The sequence below is a fragment of the Pristiophorus japonicus genome, unplaced genomic scaffold (genome assembly GCF_044704955.1).
Source record: "Pristiophorus japonicus isolate sPriJap1 unplaced genomic scaffold, sPriJap1.hap1 HAP1_SCAFFOLD_463, whole genome shotgun sequence".
NCBI classification, from domain to species: Eukaryota; Metazoa; Chordata; class Chondrichthyes; family Pristiophoridae; genus Pristiophorus; species Pristiophorus japonicus.
In genome coordinates this window covers 422,357-445,126 of record NW_027254367.1, presented here as the reverse complement: position 1 = coordinate 445,126, position 22,770 = coordinate 422,357, and the positions used below count along the sequence as shown (strand labels likewise).

General features: G+C 46.4%; 1 protein-coding gene across 1 annotated transcript in view; it reads right to left on the bottom strand.

Moving 5' to 3' along the window:
• Window positions 1–300: 300 nt before the first annotated feature.
• Window positions 301–22,770, bottom strand: part of LOC139252387 (histone H2B 1.2-like) — a 42,744-nt gene continuing 20,274 nt past the window's right edge. The window contains exon 2 of the mRNA XM_070873367.1: window positions 301–697. Within this exon, the coding sequence (XP_070729468.1) occupies window positions 301–697 (397 nt within the window). The remainder of the gene's footprint in view (window positions 698–22,770) is intronic.

Below are 22,770 nucleotides of genomic sequence, written 5' to 3'. Positions count from 1 at the left end.
CAAAATTAAATCTACAGCTGGAACTGCAAAGGTTCTCAGACACGTGTTAAGGAAATAATTCACGTTAAATGATAAGTAAATAAGGGGTTATGGGGAGCAGCCGGGAAATGGCGCTGAATCCATGAACAGATCAGTTGTGATCTTATTGAATGTCGGAGCAATCTCGTGAAGCCAAATGGCCGAATCGTGCTCCTATTCTTTGAAGGTTGATGGGTTTGTGCAGCTCTTTCAGAGAGGTTGTGAGTGGCTGTTCAAAGAGCCGTTGTGTTTGGGTTTGATCTCTCAGGACAGCGCGCAGTTTTACTTGGAGCTGGTGTACTTGGTCACCGCCTTTGTCCCTTCCGACACGGCGTGCTTGGCCAGCTCCCCGGGCAGCAGCAGGCGCACGGTGGTCTGGATCTCCCGGGAGCTGATGGTGCGGCGCTTGTTGTAATGGACCAGGCGGGAAGCCTCGCCCGCGATGTGCTCCAAAATATCGTTCACAACCGAGTTCATGATGCCCATGGTCTTGGAGGAGATGCCGGTGTCGGGGTGAACCTGCTTCATCACTTTGTAGATGGAGATCGAGTAACTCTCCTTCCTCCACTTTCTGCGCTTCTTGAGCCACTTCGCTGGCACTTTGGTAACGGTTTGTTTCGCACCTTCCTTTGGTGGAAACTGTTTACCCGCTGGTGGAAGCAGGCTCAATGGCCGCAATCTTGGTCAGGGCGGGTCTCACGGCGCATGAGCAAACCTTTGTACAGGGACAAAGTGTGGGCGGGGCTTCAGGGTATATGTCAGTTTGATTGGACAGACGTTTATGCCCAGGTCAGTGACCCCTGAAAGGGAGCCTTGTTGTTCTGATTATTGTCTGGTGACCCTGGGCCGGGCTCCTCCTATTGGGCCAGCCCAGGCTTACCCTATCGGACCAGCTCAGGCTCACACTATTGGGCCAGCTCAGTTTCACCCTCTCGGGCCAGTACAGATTCACCCTATTGGGCCAGCCCAGGCTTACCCTATCGGACCAGCACAGGCTCACACTATTGGGCCAGCCCAGGTTCACCCTCTCGGGCCAGTACAGATTCACCCTATTGGGCCAGCCCAGGCTGATCCGATTGAACCAGCCAAGGTTCACCCGATTGCGCCAGCCCACGTGCACCCTATTGGGCCAGCCCACGCTGACCCGATTGAGCCAGCCTATGTTCACCCTATTGGGCCAGCCCACGTGCACCCGATTGGGCCAGCCGGTCTCACCCTATTGGGCCAGCACAGGCTCAACCTATTGGGCCAGCCGGTCTCACCCGATTGGGCCAGCCGGTCTCACCCTATTGGGCCAGCACAGGCTCAACCTATTGGGCCAGCCGGTCTCACCCTATTGGGCCAGCCCGGGCTCACCCTATTGGGCAAGCCCGGGCTCACCATTTTGGGCCAGCACAAAAGATCCAGTAAGCAGCAGAGAAAATCAGCAGCTCATTGATTTTATTCTCACTCTGCGCATAGCGGGTGCAGAACTGAACCCAACCATGTAAGCTGGGATTAATGCACATCATCAGCCTTTGAATGGAGAAGGAGAAATGTATGTCTCTTCTGTCTGTGGGAACAAATTTCTAACATCAGTGTGACGAGAGAAGCACCGAGATACACACACATCCGAGTGAGAGTGTCCCAGTGCACTGCCTGTGGAAAAGGTTTCAACCAGTTACACAGCCTGAAAAACGTCGCACCTTTCACATCGGGGAGAAATACACGTGTTCTGTGTGTGGACAAAACGTCAACTAATCATCCAACCCAGGAGAGATACAAGGACACCCACACCATGGAGAAACCATCGAAATGTGGAGACTGTGGGAAGGGAAACAGTTCCCCTTCTGATCTAGACATTTATTGTCGCAGTCACACCGGGGAGAGGCTGTTCACCTGCTCTGTGTGCGGGCAGAGTTTCACTCAGTCATTGGATCTGCTGAAACTCCAGCGAGTTCATACTCAGGAAGTGTGGGAAGGGATTCACTCAGTTATCTGAATTGCGAGTTCACAAGTGACAGCAGCGGTTCGGTTCGACTGTTATTACTGCTGTTAATCACATCCTGACTGAATCGTATTCATTCTGTCAATTGGTATTTGTTTCTGCTGATGTTAATAACCCCGAAAACTGGGATGGAGTTTAATATTTTGATGTTTCAAATAATACAATGTGTCGATATTTGATTTCTCCATGATAAGAGGAGACTATTGATGTCCTGTTACATTTTGCGCCTTTTCTCCTTTCCAACTCTAGATTGTTTCAGTTCTCAGGCCTTCAGTTACTCTCAGGGACCAGTCCCAGTTCCTCATACCTTCCAGATTGCCTCTCTTTGCCTTGGCGTCCAGGGTAGGAATAGCCAACACGCCTGGGATCACTAAACACAAACCCCAGTCTGTTAATCTCTTTCAGCTACAGGACTTTGTGTGTTCCTGGCAGCATCTCTCTCACTTTCGATGTGATTATAGAGCAACCTGCAAATCTGGTTTCAATTAAAATTTGAATCCACTTAGTTAATATATTTTAAAAAAAAGTACAGGTAAACCGATTACATCAAGTAATTGGCAAAGGTTTACAGTCAACAAGATGAACAAGTAAAAGCATCATGGGCCAATAACCCAGCTCTTTCTGCACAGGAGAAAGTCTGTTATCTAAATCCTCGAATGTCAGTTGGTGAGATGAGGGACTGAAACTCTTTCCACAATCAGCTGATAAACGGCCTCTCCACCCGATGTGTTTCCACCAGACGCACAATCGCATCCATTCCCACTGTCCCCACATTTGCAGTGTTGAGTCAGCCGGGCACACATTTCTCACAGGCTAGACGATTGGTTGGTGGTGCAGCCGTACAAACAACATGTGGCCTGTTTCTCCCCACTGTAATTGGTGTTTTTCCAAAGGCTGATGATAAGGTGATGTCGATGAATCCGGTGAATCTCTCAAATTCTGGCGTGATGTTTGGTTTCAGTTTCTCAGCTGCAGATCCTCCCCTTCTAATACACTGCAAAGGGAGCTTACAAAAGTTGTTACTTTTAAGTACAGGGTAGACATTTCCACTGTGGTAGGTATCAGAGTCGGGTCAAATCCTGTCCTCAAATGACATCCACACACCTCCCAGTTGAGGTATTTTCCCAGTTGAGGTCATTGCATCGGTATCAAGAGCAGGGGCACTGCCTAATCTTTTGCTCATATTTAGTCCAATGGTACTGAGGATAATTATAACCTTTGAACTACTGCCAGGGAATTCTTACACTGATGCAGCAAATCCAGGGACTTCTTACACTGATCGACCATTTACAATGAGACATCAAATCCATGATGAATTACATCGTGACACCAAATTGAGAGATTACTAATACCGTGACAACAAACCCAGGGACCAGTAGCACTGAGACAACAAATCCAGGGAGCACTTACACTGAGACTACAACATTACATAGGATATACGGCACAGAAATGGACCATTCGCAGTAACCAGTCCATGCCGGTGTTTAAGCTCGGCTCGGGAATTAGAGTGCATTAGTATGGGGTGTGGCCATGCCGGTGAAACCAGCTCTAGTTAGTGTGAAAGGTGGGTAATGAATGAAGATATGATGCTGGCATCAGACGGTGACCAGTGGGGCCTGGTGACAGATTGTTGGAAGCCCTTTTCAGGCAGATTGATGATTAGATATAACCAGCACAACAACTATATCCATCTGTTCTTGATCAAAATCCCCAATCTAATGTCACTAATTTATTTTTCTGTGACAAATGTAGAGATGTGAAAGAACAGAGGAAATAAAGCTTGCACAGGAATGAAGATTCCTTGAGTGAACACATTTGTGTGAGGTTAAAAACATGAAATGGAAACGGGCACGTCCAGTGACACTTATATTGCCAAAAGTGCTTTCTAAGTTAATCACTATATCCTAAGCCGAATATCCTACTGACTATCCCAATCACTAATCCCAATCCTAAAAAATAACCATAAACCACACCCACTAACCGCTAAACCTACATCTAAACCCATTCCCCAACCAAAGCTAAGAACATAAGAAATAGTTGCAGAAGTAGGCCATCTGGCCCCTTGAGCCCACTCCGCCATTCAATAATATCATGGCTGATATGATCTTGGCCTCAATTCCACTTCCCTGCTCTCTCCCCATAAACCTTGACTCCCCTATCTTTCAAAAATTAGTCCATCTGCAACTTAAATATCCCTCATATGCGGTCCCTCAAAATGAGATATATTGAATATCCAGCCTCCGTTGCTCTCTGGGGCAGAGAATGTCAAAGATTCACGACCCTCTGAGAGAAGAAATTCCTCCTCGTTTCGGTTTTAAATGGGTGACCTCTTATTCTCAGACTATGCCACCTAGTTCTAGATTCCCCACAAGAGGTAACAAAGATCAGTGGGGAAGCTAAAGACCTTATAAAGGAAGTATTTAAACAATTATTTTGATGCAAAAATTACTGCAAGGTATATTAGTAACAAGTAATTATAATCAACTAACCCATCAAAATTAGCAAAGACAATTACAAAGATCAGAACATTTCAATGTTGATCACATGCAGTATGTGTGGAGATCTATTAACCGCATCCAACAATCGTTAAACAATACAGAAAATAACAGATTTCCAGTCTTAAGCCTTTCGTTCTTTCAAGGGCGAGTTGAAAGGAACTTCAAATGAGTGTAAAGTGAGACACGCCGGTTCAATCCATGACACCCACAAGCCGTATACTCAAACCAAACAAGCTTGGGATTGATGTGGCAAAAGATGAACTGCGGGAGAAGTGAAATAATCCAGAGTAAGAAAAGGCCCAAGACAGAAGGTAAGGGAAGATGAATTAGTCCCTTATTGTGGAGAAATCAGGTATTGGACACTCGGTGTGTGAAACACGCTGATTGATTGACTATTTACACAGAACACCAATCTCCAGCTCAGGTACAGGGTCACTGAGAGCAGCAGGCTCAGTGCCAGGATGGACATGGTTCAGTGACCAATGGGAGCCCAGGAAATCCTGCTCCAGTCACTAAAGTGGCCCGTCATAGTTACCCAGCATTCCCCGCAACAGGGAAAGTGCCGGACTCAGACTGCAGGGGCCCAGTGCGCAGGCGTAGGACCAGGCTGTGTGTGGAGCATGCGCGGTGCGTGTAATGGCGGAGTGGGAATCGTGAGCGTGTGTTCCGTCAAAGTGACAATTCCCAGCGGGACGGAGGGCAGTAATGGAGCAGCGGGGAGCTGCGGAGGTGGCAAAAGCTCGTGGTGCCCGCCGGAAGGCCGCAATAATAACCGGAATATCGGCGGCTGCAAACCCGAGGCTTTCTCCCGGTCACAGGCCCAGGGTGACGGCGGCCATCTTTGTACAGGAAGGCAGGGTCAGTCCTCCGCCATCTTCATCGGGTGAGCAGCGAAGCGCATGCGTGGCCATCTTGGTAAAGTACCAACTTAGTTATTGTATTCTGGCATTTCTCACCCTCTCTCCCACAGGCGCTGCTCAGTGCTCAGCTCACAGTGTGTGTCCCAGACAAGTGTAAGAGGAAAACCCCAGAGCTGGTCACTCCCAGTGGGAGAATCCCCATGTACAGTCAAAGGGGTGGGATCCCCATCAACAATCCCAGGGTTATTATCTCATAACAACACAATAACATCACAAAAATAGGAGCAGGAGTGGGTCAGTGGGCCCTTGGATCCTGCTCTGCCATTCAATAAGATCAAGGCTGATCTGATCATGGACTGGGCTCCACTTCTCTGCCCGCTCCCCATAACCCTTTATTCCCTTATCAATCAAAAATCTGTATACTTCTGCCTGAAATGTATTCAATGACCCAGCCTCCACAGCTCTCCGGGGCAGAGAATTCCATGAAATGGGCAACCCCTTATTCTGAGACTATGCTCCCTAGTTTCAGTTTCCCCTATGAGTGGCAATATCCTCCCTGCATTCAACTTTTCAAGCCGCCTCGTGATCTCACATGTTTCAATAAAATCACCTCTCATTTTTCTAAATTCCTATGTGCGTCGGCCCAACCTTCTCAACTTATCCTCATAAAACAACCCCCTCATCTTCGGAATCAACCTCTGAACAGCCTCTAATGCAAGTATATCCTTCCTTAAATGCAGAGACAAAAACTGCATGCAGTATTCCAGGTGTGGTCTCAACAATACCCTGTACAGTTGTAGCAGGACTTCTCTGCTTTTATACTCTATCCCCCTTGCAATAAAGGACAACATTCCATTTGCCTTCCTGATTATTTGCTGTACCGGCATAATAACTTTTTGTGTTTTATGCACAAACACCCTCAGGTCTCTCTGTCCTGCAGCAATTTACAATTTTTCTCCATTAAAATTATAATTTGTTTTTCTATTATTTCTGCCAAAGTGGATAACCTCAATACTACATCTGATAAATTTTTGTGCACTCATATAGCTTGTCTATATCCCTTTGCAGATGTTTTTGTGTCCTCTTCGTAAATTGCTTTCCTACCCATTGTTCTATCATGAGCAAACTTGGCTACATTAAACTTGGTCCTTTCATCCAAGTCATTAATATAGATTGTAAATATTTGAGGCCGATCCCTGCGGCACCCCACTAGTCACTGTTTGACAATCGGAAAATGACTAATTTATCACAGCTTTCTGTTTTCTGTTAGTTAGCCCATCCTCTATCCATACTAATATATTACCCCAACCCCGTGAACTGTTATCTTGTGCAGTAGCCTTTTATATGGCACATTATCGAAAGCCTTCTGGAAATCCAAATACACCACCTCCACTGGTTCCCCCTTATCCACCCTACTCATTACATCCTCAAAGAACTCCAGCAAATGTGTCAAATGTGGTTTCCCTTTCATAAAGCCATGCTGACTCTGCTTGATTGAATCATGCTTTGCTAAATGTAGCACTACTGCTTCCTTCATATTGGACTCCAGCATTTTCCCAATGATAGATGTTAGGCTAACTGGTCTATAGTTTCCTGCTTTTTGTCTGCCTCCTTTTTTAAATAGAGGCGTTACATTTGTGGTTTTCCAATCTGCTGGGACCCAGATCCCAGTGATTTTGGTAGATTACAACCAAAGCATCTTCTATCTCTACAGCTACTTCTCTTAAAACCCTCAGGTCGAGGGGACTTGCCTGTCTTTAGTCCCATTATTTTACTGAGTAATACTTCATTAGTGATCGTGATTGTATTAAGTTCCTCCCTCCATATCTCCACTTGATTGTCCACTTCGGTATTACTCTCACTGACCGAGTGTTTTACTGTAATTAAATTAGTCTCGGACTTTTTACGTCAGATTCTAACTCCTGCACGGTCCCAGCAAACACTACCACTCCCTCGTCCTGCCGATATTTCTGCAGGATTGCTTTGTGAAGACGGGCTCATGGAGAGAAACACCCTGCATGGAATGATTCCAAATTGAGCATCTCCAAGGGACGAGGCTCCCAGCTTTAATCATTCTCTGTCCTTTCCGCCCAGGCCCCGTTCCTGTGCTCAGATTCGGATAAGAGTAAATTGGGAAAAGTGCTCTTTGATTTTTACAAGCTGAATTATTGCAGAGAGCTGCGCATGTGCGGATAAGCCCTGCTCCGTGTTGATTTCCAGTGAGCAGAAGACCGCATGTGTCTTCCCCTCCCCAAGCCCTGCCTGTGATCACCATTCACTCAGTGAGCAGAAGAAGATGGTTTAAAACAGCCGGGAATGGAGACACCGTGACCCCGGGGTAAGGCAGCGAGCAGCAGCCTCCTTACAGCAGCACAGCGCTTTGGGAGCATGTCCGCAGATGGGCTCAGAGATCGGCATTGAGTCCGGGGGGAGTTCAGGGGGAGTCGGGGGCTGTGTGTAAGAGGCTGAGTGGACCAAGAACCAGTCTCAGTGCGTGGTGTGAGTGGGGGAAGGGAGAGGCCATTCTCAGGCTGTGTGTGGATAGCGTGTGTCCAGGGTAAGGGAGACAGAATGGTCAGAATCTGCTATTTACAATCTGCTGCTTTCTCTCTCCACACCAGCAGTGAACGTTCCTGGATTAGTTCCGTCAGGGTCTGTGTGTAAGAGGCAGAGTGGAGCAGGAACTAGTTACGGGACATGGTGTGAATGGGGGAAGGGAGAGGCCATTCTCGGGCTGTGTGTCGACATTGTAAGGTAACAGAAAGTAAATCACCTCGCTCTTTCAAATCATTGCTGCTTTCTTTCCCCAAATCAGTAGTGAGTGTTCCTGATTCAGTTCCAATCTCATCGTGTCTGTTGTTCTTGGGCAGTGAGCAGTGGAAACACAGCTTGAGAGTGAGGATGTGGGGAGTTTCACAAAGTGCATCTATTGCAGGCATCAAGAGAGGAGTGTGAGGGCCGATATTTTTAAAAAACAGTTATATTGTTTCGGTGAGTTGAGTTCTCCAGAACCGTGTTGCTGATGATCGAGAGATACATTGTCGCTCCCTCAGATACATCGTATTCTCCCCCGCATCCATATCTTAGAACTTCTAATATTCTTGTATTATTATTCTCAGAGCAAAATTCTTCAACCAGCCAGAACAAATGTGATCTTTCCTCAACCCGGAACAAAAGGTACAGTGCAGGCAGCTCCTTCTCACAAACAGTAAGTAGATTATCACTCACAGAGCGCAGAGACACAGAACTGGCCTCAATCCTATTGTCACAGACAGCAGAAGCTGTCAGTCCCACAGTGATCCGAAGTGGCAGAGTTATATTGTGAATCTTACAGCCACATGGAGCAGTAGAATCACATGCTGTTTCACCATTGAAACAGATCACACTGACAGGTACATTAAACACCCACACTCACTTGGTAGGTAGAGCATAAAACAGACAATCGCCTGTCGGAAAAAATGTCCCACAGATAGTATGAATCACACTCGCATATCAGAAGCTGATGGGTACAGAGCAAAAGCCATATTCATGTTTCAGAATCTGATGGATTCAGTATTAACCACCCGAACACACCAGAAGATGACAGGTGCAGAATAAAACCCACATTCCCGTACCACAGACTGAGAGATACAGAATACAACACACACCCACATATACGAAAGTGACAGTAACAGAATAAAATCCCCACTTGCATACCAGAGAGTGACAGGTAAAGTGTAAATCCCATGTGCACATATCGGAAAACTGAAAGGCAGTAAGTAAAATTGTTACTTGCATCGCAGAAACTGATAGGTGCAGAGTAAAACCCTCACACACACATCAGACAAATGACACGTGGAAGGAAAAATCTTCACTCACATATCAGAGAAATACAGTTAAAAAGTAACATTGATTCTCACGTTCACATACCAGATTCTGACAGATACAGAGTAAATTCCACACTCACATAGCAGGGACTGACAGGTAAAGTCTAAATCACACAATCAACTAGCAGGAACAAAGAAGTACAGTTTTAACCCAGACTAACATAACAGAAACTGAGAGGTACAGATTATACCCACACTCACATACCAGAAACTGACAGGTTCAGATTATACCCCACACTCACATACCAGAGACTGACAGGTACAGATTATACCCACACTCACATACCAGAAACTGACAGGTACAGATTATACTCCACACTCACATACCAGAAACTGACAGGTACAGGTTATACCCACACTCACATACCAGAAACTGACAGGTACAGATTATACCCACACTCACATACCAGAAACTGACAGGTACAGATTATACCCCACACTCACATACCAGAAACTGACAGGTACAGATTTTACCCCACACTCACATACCAGACACTGACAGCTACAGATTATACCCCACGCTCACATACCAGAAACTGACAAATACAGATTATATCCACACTCACATACCAGAAACTGACAGGTACAGATTATACCCACACTCACATACCAGAGACTGACAGATACAGATTATACCCCACACTCACATACCAGACACTGACAGCTACAGATTATATCCACACTCACAAACCAGAAACTGACAGATACAGATTATATCCACACTCACATACCAGAAACTGACAGGTACAGATTATACCCACACTCACATACCAGAAACTGACAGGTACAGATTATAGCCACACTCACATACCAGACACTGACAGCTACAGATTATATCCACACTCACATACCAGAAACTGAGAGGTACAGATTATACCCACACTCACATACCAGAAACTGACAGGTACAGATTATACCCCGCACTCACATACCAGAGATTGACAGATACAGATTATACCCACACTCACATACCAGAAACTGACAGGTACAGATTATACCCACACTCACATATCAGAGACTGACAGATACAGATTATACCCACACTCACATACCAGAAACTGACAGGTACAGATTATACCCACACTCACATACCAGACACTGACAGGTACAGCTTATACCCACACTCACATACCAGAAACTGACAGGTACAGATTATACCCACACTCACATACCAGAGACTGACAGATACAGATTATACCCACACTCACATACCAGAAACTGACAGGTACAGATTATACCCACACTCACATACCAGAAACTGACAGGTACAGATTATACCCACACTCACATACCAGAAACTGACAGGTACAGATTATACCCACACTCACATACCAGAAACTGACAGGTACAGATTATACCCACACTCACATACCAGAAACTGACAGGTACAGATTATACCCACACTCACATACCAGAGACTGACAGGTACAGATTATACTCACACTCACATACCAGAGACTGACAGGTACATATTATACCCACACTCACATACCAGAGACTGACAGGTACAGATTATACCCACACTCACATACCAGAGACTGACAGATACAGATTATATCCACACTCACATACCAGAAACTGACAGGTACAGATTATATCCACACACACATACCAGAAACTGACAGATACAGATTATACCCCGCACTCACATACCAGAGACTGACAGGTACAGATTATACCCCACACTCACATACTAGAGACTGACAGGTACAGATTATACCCACACTCACATACCAGAAACTGACAGATACAGATTATATCCACACTCACATACCAGAGACTGACAGGTACAGATTATACCCCACACTCACATACCAGAGACTGACAGGTACAGATTATACCCACACTCACAAACCAGAAACTGACAGGTACAGATTATATTCACACTCACATACCAGAAACTGAGAGGTACAGATTATACCCCACACTCACATACCAGAGACTGACAGGTACAGATTATACCCCACACTCACATACCAGAGACTGACAGGTACAGATTATACCCACACTCACATACCAGAAACTGACAGGTACAGATTATATCCACACTCACATACCAGAAACTGAGAGGTACAGATTATACCCCACACTCACATACCAGAAACTGACAGGTACAGATTATACCCCACACTCACATACCAGAAACTGACAGGTACAGATTATACCCCACACTCACATACCAGAAACTGACAGGTACAGATTATATCCACACTCACATACCAGAGACTGACAGGTACAGATTATACCCTACACTCACATACCAGAAACTGACAGGTACAGATTATACCCCACACTCACATACCAGAAACTGACAGGTAGAGATTATATCCACACTCACATACCAGAGACTGACAGGTACAGATTATATCCACACTCACATACCAGAAACTGAAAGGTACAGATTATATCCACACTCACATACCAGAAACTGACAGCTACAGATTATATCCACACACACATACCAGAAACTGACAGATACAGATTATACCCACACTCACATACCAGAAACTGACAGGTGCAGATTATATCCACACTCACATACCAGAAACTGACAGATACAGATTATATCCACACTCACATACCAGAAACTGACAGGTACAGATTATACCCACACTCACATACCAGAAACTGACAGGTACAGATTATACCCCACACTCAAATACCAGAAACTGTCTGGTACAGATTATACCCCGCACTCACATACCAGAAACTGACAGGTACAGATTATACCCACACTCACATACCAGAAACTGACAGGTACAGATTATACCCCGCACTCACATACCAGAAACTGACAGGTACAGATTATACCCCGCACTCACATACAAGAAACTGAGAGGTACAGATTATACCCACACTCACATACCAGAGACTGACAGGTACAGATTATACCCACAATCACATACCAGAGACTGACAGGTCCAGATTATACCCCGCACTCACATACAAGAAACTGAGAGGTACAGATTATACCCACACTCACATACCAGAAACTGACAGGTACAGATTATACCCACACTCGCATACAAGAAACTGAGAGTTACAGATTATACCCACACTCACATACCAGAGACTGACAGGTACATATTATACCCCACACTCACATACCAGAAACTGACAGGTACAGATTATACCCACACTCACATACCAGAGACTGACAGGTACAGATTATACCCCGCACTCACATACCAGAGACTGACAGGTACAGATTATACCCACACTCACATACCAGAAACTGAGAGGTACAGATTATACCCACACTCACATACCAGAAACTGACAGGTACAGATTATACCCCGCACTCACATACAAGAAACTGAGAGGTACAGATTATACCCACACTCACATACCAGAGACTGACAGGTACAGATTATACCCACAATCACATACCAGAGACTGACAGGTACAGATTATACCCCGCACTCACATACAAGAAACTGAGAGGTACAGATTATACCCACACTCACATACCAGAAACTGACAGGTACAGATTATACCCCACACTCACATACCAGAGACTGACAGGTACAGATTATACCCACACTCGCATACCAGAAACTGACAGGTACAGATTATACCAACACTCACATTCCAGAAACTGACAGGTACAGATTATACGCACACTCACATACCAGAAACTGAGAGGTACAGATTATGTCCCACACCCACATATCAGAAACTGACAGGTACAGATTATATCCACACTCACATACCAGAAACTGACAGGTACAGATTATACCCACACTCACATACCAGAAACTGACAGATACAGATTATACCCACACTCACATACCAGAAACTGACAGGTACAGATTATACCCACACTCACATACCAGAAACTGACAGGTACAGATTATACCCACACTCACATACCAGAAACTGACAGGTACAGATTATACCCACACTCACATACCAGAAACTGACAGGTACAGATTATACCCACACTCACATACCAGAAACTGAGATGTACAGATTATACCCCACACTCACATACCAGAAACTGAGAGGTACAGATTATACCCCACACTCACATACCAGAGATTGACAGATACAGATTATACCCCACACTCACATACCAGAGACTGACAGATACAGTTTATACCCCACACTCACATACCAGAAACTGAGAGGTACAGATTATACCCCACACTCACATACCAGAAACTGACAGATACAGTTTATACCCCACACTCACATACCAGAAACTGACAGGTACAGATTATACCCCACACTCACATACCAGAGACTGACAGATACAGATTATATCCACAATCACATACCAGAGACTGACAGGTACAGATTATACCCCGCACTCACATACCAGAAACTGACAGGTACAGATTATACCCACACTCACATACCAGAAACTGACAGATACAGATTATACCCCACACTCACATACCAGAAACTGAGAGGTACAGATTATACCCACACTCACATACCAGAAACTGACAGGTACAGATTATACCCCACACTCACATACCAGAAACTGACAGACACAGATTATACCCACACTCACATACCAGAGACTGACAGGTACAGATTATACCCACACTCACATACCAGAAACTGACAGGTACAGATTATACCCACACTCACATACCAGGGACTGACAGATACAGATTATATCCACACTCACATACAAGAAACTGAGAGGTACAGATTATGTCCCACACTCACATACCAGAAACTGAGAGGTACAGATTATACCCCACACTCACATACCAGAAACTGACAGGTACAGATTATACCCCACACTCACATACCAGAAACTGACAGGTACAGATTATACCCCACACTCACATACCAGAAACTGACAGATACACGGATTATACCCCACACTCACATACCAGAAACTGACAGGTACAGATTATACCCCACACTCACATACCAGAAACTGACAGATACAGATTATACCCCACACTCACATACCAGAGACTGACAGGTACAGATTATACCCACACTCACATACCAGACACTGACAGGTACAGATTATACCCCACACTCACATACCAGAAACTGACAGATACAGATTATACCCGCACTCACATACCAGAAGCTGACAGATACAGATTATACCCCACACTCACATACCAGAGACTGACAGGTACAGATTATACCCACACTCACATACCAGAGTCTGACAGGTACAGATTATACCCCGCACTCACATACCAGAAACTGACAGGTACAGATTATACCCCGCACTCACATACCAGAAACTGACAGGTACAGATTATACCCACACTCACATACCAGAGACTGACAGGTACATATTATACCCCACACTCACATACCAGAAACTGACAGGTACAGATTATATCCACACTCACATACCAGAAACTGACAGGTACAGATTATACCCCGCACTCACATACCAGAAACTGACAGGTACAGATTATACCCACACTCATATACCAGAGACTGACAGGTACAGATTATACTCACACTCACATACCAGAAACTGACAGGTACAGATTATACCCCGCACTCACATACCAGAAACTGACAGGTACAGATTATACCCACACTCACATACCAGAGACTGACAGGTACATATTATACCCCACACTCACATACCAGAAACTGACAGGTACAGATTATACCCACACTCACATACCAGAAACTGACAGGTACAGATTATACCCACACTCACATACAAGAAACTGAGAGGTACAGATTATGTCCCACACTCACATACCAGAAACTGAGAGGTGCAGATTATACCCCACACTCACATACCAGAGACTGACAGGTACAGATTATATCAAACACACATACCAGGAACTGACAGGTACAGATTATGCTCACACTCACATACCAGACACTGACAGGTACAGATTATACTCACACTCACATACCAGGGACTGACAGGTACAGAGTGTACCCACACTCACATACCAGAGACTGACAGGTACAGATTATATCACACTCACATGCCAGGAACTGACAGGTACAGATTATACTCACACTCACATACCAGAGACTGACAGGTACAGATTCTACCCCACACTCACATATCAGAGACTGACAGGTACAGATTACACCGCACACTCACATACCAGAGACTGACAGGTACAGATTATATCCACACTCACATACCAGAGACTGACAGGTACAGATTATACCCCACACTCACATATCAGAGACTGACAGGTACAGATTATACCCACACTCACATACCAGACACTGACAGATACAGATTATAACCCACGCTCACATACCTGAAACTGACAGATACAGATTATACCCACACTCACAAATCAGAAACTGACAGGTACAGAATATACCCACACTCACATACCAGAAACTGACAGGTACAGATTATACCCCACACTCACATACCAGACACTGACAGGTACAGATTATACCCCACGCTCACATACCAGACACTGACTGATACAGATTATACCCCACACTCACAAATCAGAAACTGACAGATACAATATAAAACATACAACCACGTAACGTAATCGATAAAATTAAATTATTATACCTCATACTCACATATCAGAACGTGACAGGTACAGAATAAAACCCAGATTCCCATAACAGAGAAAGGCCCGCACTCACATACCAGAGGCAGATAGATACAGAGTAAACTCAGACTCACATACTAGAGACCGACAGATTCAGCATAAACACTCACCTCCATAACAAAAATTGACAATTAGAAAGTAAATATTCTATCAGGAATTGGTGGTACCGAGTAAAACATTGCTAACATACTGAAGAATGATGCGTATGGATAGAGCTCACATAACAGATACAGCACAAAACAAACACTCACACACCATGAATGGAAAGATGCAGATTGAAACCCACTGGCAATTACAAGAAATTGACAGGTACAGGATAAAACCCAGACTCTCCTATCAGAAACTGAAATAGAGTAATACCCTCATTCACATGCCAGATATGGACAGATACAGGGTCAAACCCACACTCCCATAACAGACACCCACAACATTAATTCTATATTTACCTGTCAATGGATCAGAGAGTGAAAGTATCAGTATCTATCCTATAATCGGCAGTTAATCCCACACTGACACTGCAACAGAGATTGAAAGTGGCAGGGTCTACCCTACATTCATCTGTCAATCAGAACCTCATATAGTATCAGAGAATGAGAAATGCAGTATCTATCCAACACTCACCTGTCATATAGTGTCAGAGCATGAGAAAGGCAGTATCTAGCCGACATTCACCTGTCACATAGTGTCAGAGAATGAGAAAGGCAATATCTATCCAACTTCTATTATTAAGGAAGTAGTAGCAGTACATTTGGAGTAGCATAATTCAATCAAGCAAAGTCAGCATGGTTTTATGAAAAGGAAATTATGTTTGACAAATTTGCTGGAATTCTTTGAGGATGTAATGAGCAGGGTGGATAAGGGGGACCTAGTAGCTGTAGTGTATTTTGATTTGAAGAAGGCATGTGATAAGAGGTGACTGAATGAGATAAAAGTTCACAGAATTTGGGGGTAATATATTAGCATGGATAGAGGATTGGCTAACTAACAGAAAACAGAAAGTCAGTATAAATGGAACATTTTCCGGTTGGCAAACAGTGACTAGTGGGGTGCCACATGGATCGGTGCTAGGTCTTTACAATCTATATTAATGAGTTGGATGAAGGGACTGAGTGAAATGTAGCCAAGTTTGCTGATGATTCAAGGATGGGTAGGAAAACAAATGTGAGGAGGACACAAAAAATCTGCAATGGAATATAGACAGGCTAAGTGAGTGGGCAAAAATTTTGCAGATGGAGTATAATGTGGGAAAATGTGAGGTTATCCACTTTGACAGAAGTAATAGAAAGCAAATTATAATTTAAATGGAGAAAAATTGCAAAATGCTGCAGTACAGACAGACCTGGGGCTACTTGTGCATGAAACACAAAGTTTTAGTATGCTGGTACAGAAGTAATCAGGAAGGCAAATGGAATGTTGCCTTTTATTGCAAGGGGAATAGAGTATAAAAGCAGAGAAGTCCTCCTCCAACTGTACAGGGTATTGGTGAGGCCACACCTGGAATACTACGTGCAGTTTTGTTCTCTGTATTTAAGCCTGCTGACACACCAGCGAGTTCACACTGGGAAGAGGCCATTCAGCTGCACTGTGTGTGGGAAGGGATTCACTCAGTCATCTAGTCTGCTGACACACCAGCAAGTTCACAAGTGACTGCAGGGTTTGGATTCTGCTATTATCACAGACTGAATCAGATCCATTCTGACAGTTGGGCTTTCTTTCTGCTCATATTGATACCCCAGAAACTGGGCTGGAGCTTAATATTCTGGATAGTTGACCAATTAATCAACGGGAAAAGGATCAGATAAAAAATAACGCTGATTTTGTTTGCATCTATAATTCACCCTTTAAAAAACATAAGAATTAGGAGCAGGAGTAGACCATTGGCCACTCAAACCTGCTCTGCCATTTAATAAGTTTATGGCTGATCTGATCTTGGCCACAGCTCCACTTCCCTGCCCACTCCCCATAACCCTTCGCTCCATTATCACTCAAAACTCTGTCTACCTCCACCTTAAATACATTCAATGACCGAGAATCCACAACTCTCCGGGGTAGAAAATTCCAAAGATTTATGACCCTCTGAGAGAAGGAATTTCTCCTCATCTCAGTTCTAAATCGGCGACCCCTTATTCTTAAACTATGCCCCCTCGTCCTAGATTCCCCCACGAGTGGAAACATCCTTTGTGTATCGACCTTGTCGATTCCCCTCAGTATCATATGTTTCAATAAGATCACCTCTCATTCTTCTCAACTCCAATAAGTATAGACCCAACCTGCTCAACCTAACCCCATATGTCAACCCCTTCATCTCAGAAATTAAACTAGTGAAGCTTCTCTGAACTGTCTCCAATGCAAGTATATCCCTCCTTAAATAAGGAGATGAAAACTGTACGCAGTACTCCAGGTGTGGTCTCACCAAAACCCTGTACAGTTGTAGCAGGACTTCCCTGCTTTTATACTCCATCCCCTTTGCAATAAAGGGCAACATTTCTATTGGCTTTATAAGTACTTGCTCTATCTTAACACTAAATGTTTGTCTTTTGAAAACAAGGACAACACCGTCCCTCTGTACTGCAGACTTTGTAATACCTCTCCAATTAAATAATACTTTGTATTTTTATTTTTCCTGCCATAGTGGATAACCTCACACTTTCTCACATTATACTCCATCTGCCAAATATTAGCCCACTTACTTATCCTGACTACATCCCTTTGCAGATTATTTGAGTCGTCCTCCTATTTACTTTCCCATCCATCTTTGTATTATCAGCAAATTTGGTTACATTACACTCTGTCCCTTTATCCAAGTCACTAATATAGATTGTAAATAATTGAGGCCGATCCCTGCGGCACCCCATTAGTCACCGTTTGCCAAACAGAAAATGATCCATTTATCCCAACTCTCTGTCTTCAGTTAGTTAGCCCACTCTCTATCCATACTAATATATTACCCCCAATCCCATGAACTTTTATCTTGTGCAGTAGCCTATTTTATGGCCCCTTATCGAAAGTCTTCTGGAAATCCAAATACACCACATCCACTGGTTCCCCCTTATCCACCCTGCTCATTACATCCTCAAAGAACTCCAGCAAATTTGTCAAACATGAGTTCTCTTTCATAAAACCATGCTGACTCTGCTTGCCCTGCTACTCGTTCCTTAATAATGGACTCCAGGTTTTCCCAACAACAGATGTTAGGTTAACTGGTCTATAGTTTCCTGTTTTTTGCCTCCGTCATTTTTTAAATAGCGATGTTACATTTGTGGTTTTCCAAACCACTGGGATCTCTCCACAATCCAGAGAGTTCTGGCAGATTTCAACCAACGCATCCACTATTATCTGAATGGTGACAGATTAGGAAAACGGGTGGTGCATCGAGACCTGGGTGTCATCGTGCATCAGTCATTGAAGGTTGGCATGCAGATACAGCAGGTGGTTAAGAAAGCAAATGGCATGTTGGCCTTCATAGCGAGGGGATTTGAGTATAGAGGCAGAGAGATGTTACTACAGTTGTACATGGCCTTGGTGAGAACACACCTAGAGTATTGTGTACAGTTTTGGTCTCCTAACTTTTGGAAGAACATTGTTACTATTGAGGGAGTGCAGCGAAGGTTCACCAGACTGATTCCCGGGATGGCGGGACTGACATATCAAGAAAGACTGGATCAACTGGGTTTGTATTCGCTGGAGTTTCGAAGAATGAGACGGGATCTCTGCAGCCACTCCTTTAAGACGCTTGGATGCAGGCCATGATGTCCAGGGAACCTCTCCCCCTTTAGTCCCATTATTTTACAGCTTACTTTTTCTTTAGTGTCAGTGATAGTTTTAAGTACCCACTTCCCTCTCCCTCTTGATTATTATTGGGATGTATTTCGTATCTTCACTTAATATATTCAAAAAGGAGTTAGATGTAGTCCTTACGACTAGGGAGATGAAGGGGTATGGCGAGAAAGAGGAATGGTGGACTGAAGTTGCATGTTCAGCCATGAACTCAATGTTTGGTGGTGCAGGCTCGAAGAGCCGAATGGCCTACTCCTGTACCTATTTTCTATGTTTTTATACAGCACCCCACAGGGACATCACATACTGTCCCTTCCCTGGAGCAGCTCAGAGTCAGATACAGAACGTACTGCACCCCACAGGGACATCACACACTTTCCCCTCCCTGGGGCAGCTCAGAGTCAGACACAGAGCGTACTGCACCCCACAGAGACATCACACACTTTCCCCACCCTGGGGTAGCTCAGAGTCAGACACTGAACATACTGCATCCCACGGGGACATCACACGCTGCCCACTCCCTGGGGCAGCTCAGTGTCAGACACTGAACATAAGGCACACCACAGGGACATCACACACTGCCCCCTCCCTGGAGCAGCTCAGAGTCAGATACAGAGCGTACTGCACTCCACAGGGACATCACACACTTTCCCCTCCCTGGGGCAGCTCAGAGTCAGACACAGAGCGTACTGCACCCCACAGGGACATCACACACTTTCCCCTCCCTGTGGCAGCTCAGAGTCAGATACAGAACGTACTGCACCCCACAGGGACATCACACACTTTCCCCTCTCTGGGGCAGCTGAGGGTCAGACACTGAACATACTGCATCCCACGGGGACATCACACACTGCCCCCTCCCTGGGGCAGCTCAGTGTCAGACACTGCACCCACAGGGACATCACACACTACCCCCTCCCTGGGGCAGCTCAGAGTCAGACACTGAACATACTGCACCCCACAGGGACAGCACACACTGCCCCCTCCCTGGGGCAGCTGGGGGTCAGACACTGAACATACTGCACACTACAGGGGCTGCACGATCTGCCCTGTTTCTGGGGGAGTCGCAGCTGAGGGTCCGCAGAGAGAAGGGGAACGTCTTCAAACCTTCTGGTCATGAATCCTGAGTCAGATTGATGTTGATTCCCCACATTCTGCGCTCCTCCGGAGAAGTCACAGAGACCATGGAACCTCACGGACCCTGGAGAAGCTCCCAGACCGCAGAGCTCTGCCCCACAGATCTGTGATACTGGGTCACCCATTGGGGGCAGTGATCCCTCGGCCTCACCCCCCACCCACAGACTCCCCCCTCCGCATGTTAGCTCCACTCTCACTGTATGCTGCATGGAGTTACATTTATCCACAGCCGCTCTCCTCCCCTGAAGACGCTGACTCTGGCTGGGAGCAGAAATACAAACCAAACATCTTCAATTCCCAGCACACATTCAGGAAATGTGCGCCACTTACTGGGCACTGTACAGGGCTGGAGAAGATAACACCTCCCTCATTATCCTGGTCCCAGACTGACCCAGAACCAGATCCCCCCTCACCCTGCCCTGTCCCAGACCTCCAATCACCCTCGCCTGTACCAGACTGACCCAGAACCCTCCTCACCCTCCCCTGTCCCAGACTGATCCAGACCTCCCCTCACCCTCCCCTGTCCAAGACTGACCCAGACCTCCAATCACCCTCCCCTGTACCAGACTGACCCAGACCTCCCCTCACCCTCCCCTGTCCAAGACTGATCCAGACCTCCCCTCACCCTCCCCTGTCCCAGACTGACACAGGCTCCCCTCACCCTCCCCTGTCCCAGACCCCCCCCTCACACTGCCCTGTCCCAGACCCCCCCCTCACACTCCCCTGTACCAGGCTGACCCAGAACCCTCCTCACCCTCCCCTGTCCCAGACCTCCAATCACCCTCCCCTGTCCCAGACTGACCCAGAATCCCCTCACCCTCCCCTGTCCCAGACCCCACTCCTCACCCTCCAGTGTCCCAGACTAACCCAGACCTCCACTCACCCTTCCCTGTCCCAGACTGACCCAGAATCCCCTCACGCTCCCCTGTCCCAGACTTACCCAGACCTCCCCTCACACTTCCCTGTCCCAGACTGACCCAGAACCCCCTCACCCTCCCCTGTCCCAGACTGACTCAGAAACCCCCTCACCCTCCCCTGTCCCAGACTGACTCAGAAACCCCCTCACACTCCCCTGTCCCAGACTGACTCAGAAACCCCCTCACACTCCCCTGTCCCAGACTGACTCAGAAACCCCCTCACCCTCCCCTGTCCCAGACTGACCTAGAACCACCTCACCTTACCCTGTCCCAGACTGACCCAGAACCCCCTCACCCTCCCCTGTCCCAGACTGATCCAGAACCCCCTCACCCTCCCCTGTCCCAGACTGTCCCAGAACCCCTTAACCTCCCCTGTCCCAGGCTAACCCAGAAGCCCCTCACCCTCCCATGTCCCAGACTGACCCAGAACCACCTCACCCTCGCCTGTCCGAGTCTGATCCAGAAGCACTCAACCTCCCCTGTCCCAGGCTAACCCAGAAGCCCCTCACCCTCCCATGTCCCAGACTGACCCAGAACCACCTCACCTTACCCTGTCCCAGACTGACCCAGAACTCCCTCACCCTCGCCTGTCCGAGTCTGATCCAGAAGCACTCAACCTCCCCTGTCCCAGACTCACTCAGAACCCCCTCACCCTCCACTGTCCCAGACTGACCTAGAACCCCCTCACCCTCCACTGTCCCAGACTGACCCAGAACCCCCTAACCCTCCCCTGTCCCAGACTGACCAGGACTCCATCACCCTCCCCTGTCCCAAACCTTCCCGCACCCTGCCCTGTCCCAGACTGACTCAGAAACACACTCACCCTCCCCTGTCCCAGACCTTCCCGCACTCTGCCCTGTCCCAGACTGACTCAGAACCCCTCACCCTCCCCTGTCCCAAACTGACTCAGAACCCCCCTCACCCTCCCCTGTCCCAGACTGACTCAGACCTCCACACACCCTCCCCTGTCCCAGACTAACCCAGAACCCCATCACCCTCCCCTGCCCCAGACTGACCCAGAACCACCTCACCTTATCCTGTCCCAGACTGACCCAGAACCCCCTCACCCTCCCCTGTCCCAGACTGATCCAGAACCCCCTCACCCTCCCCTGTCCCAGACTGTCCCAGAACCCCTTAACCTCCCCTGTCCCAGGCTAACCCAGAACCGCCT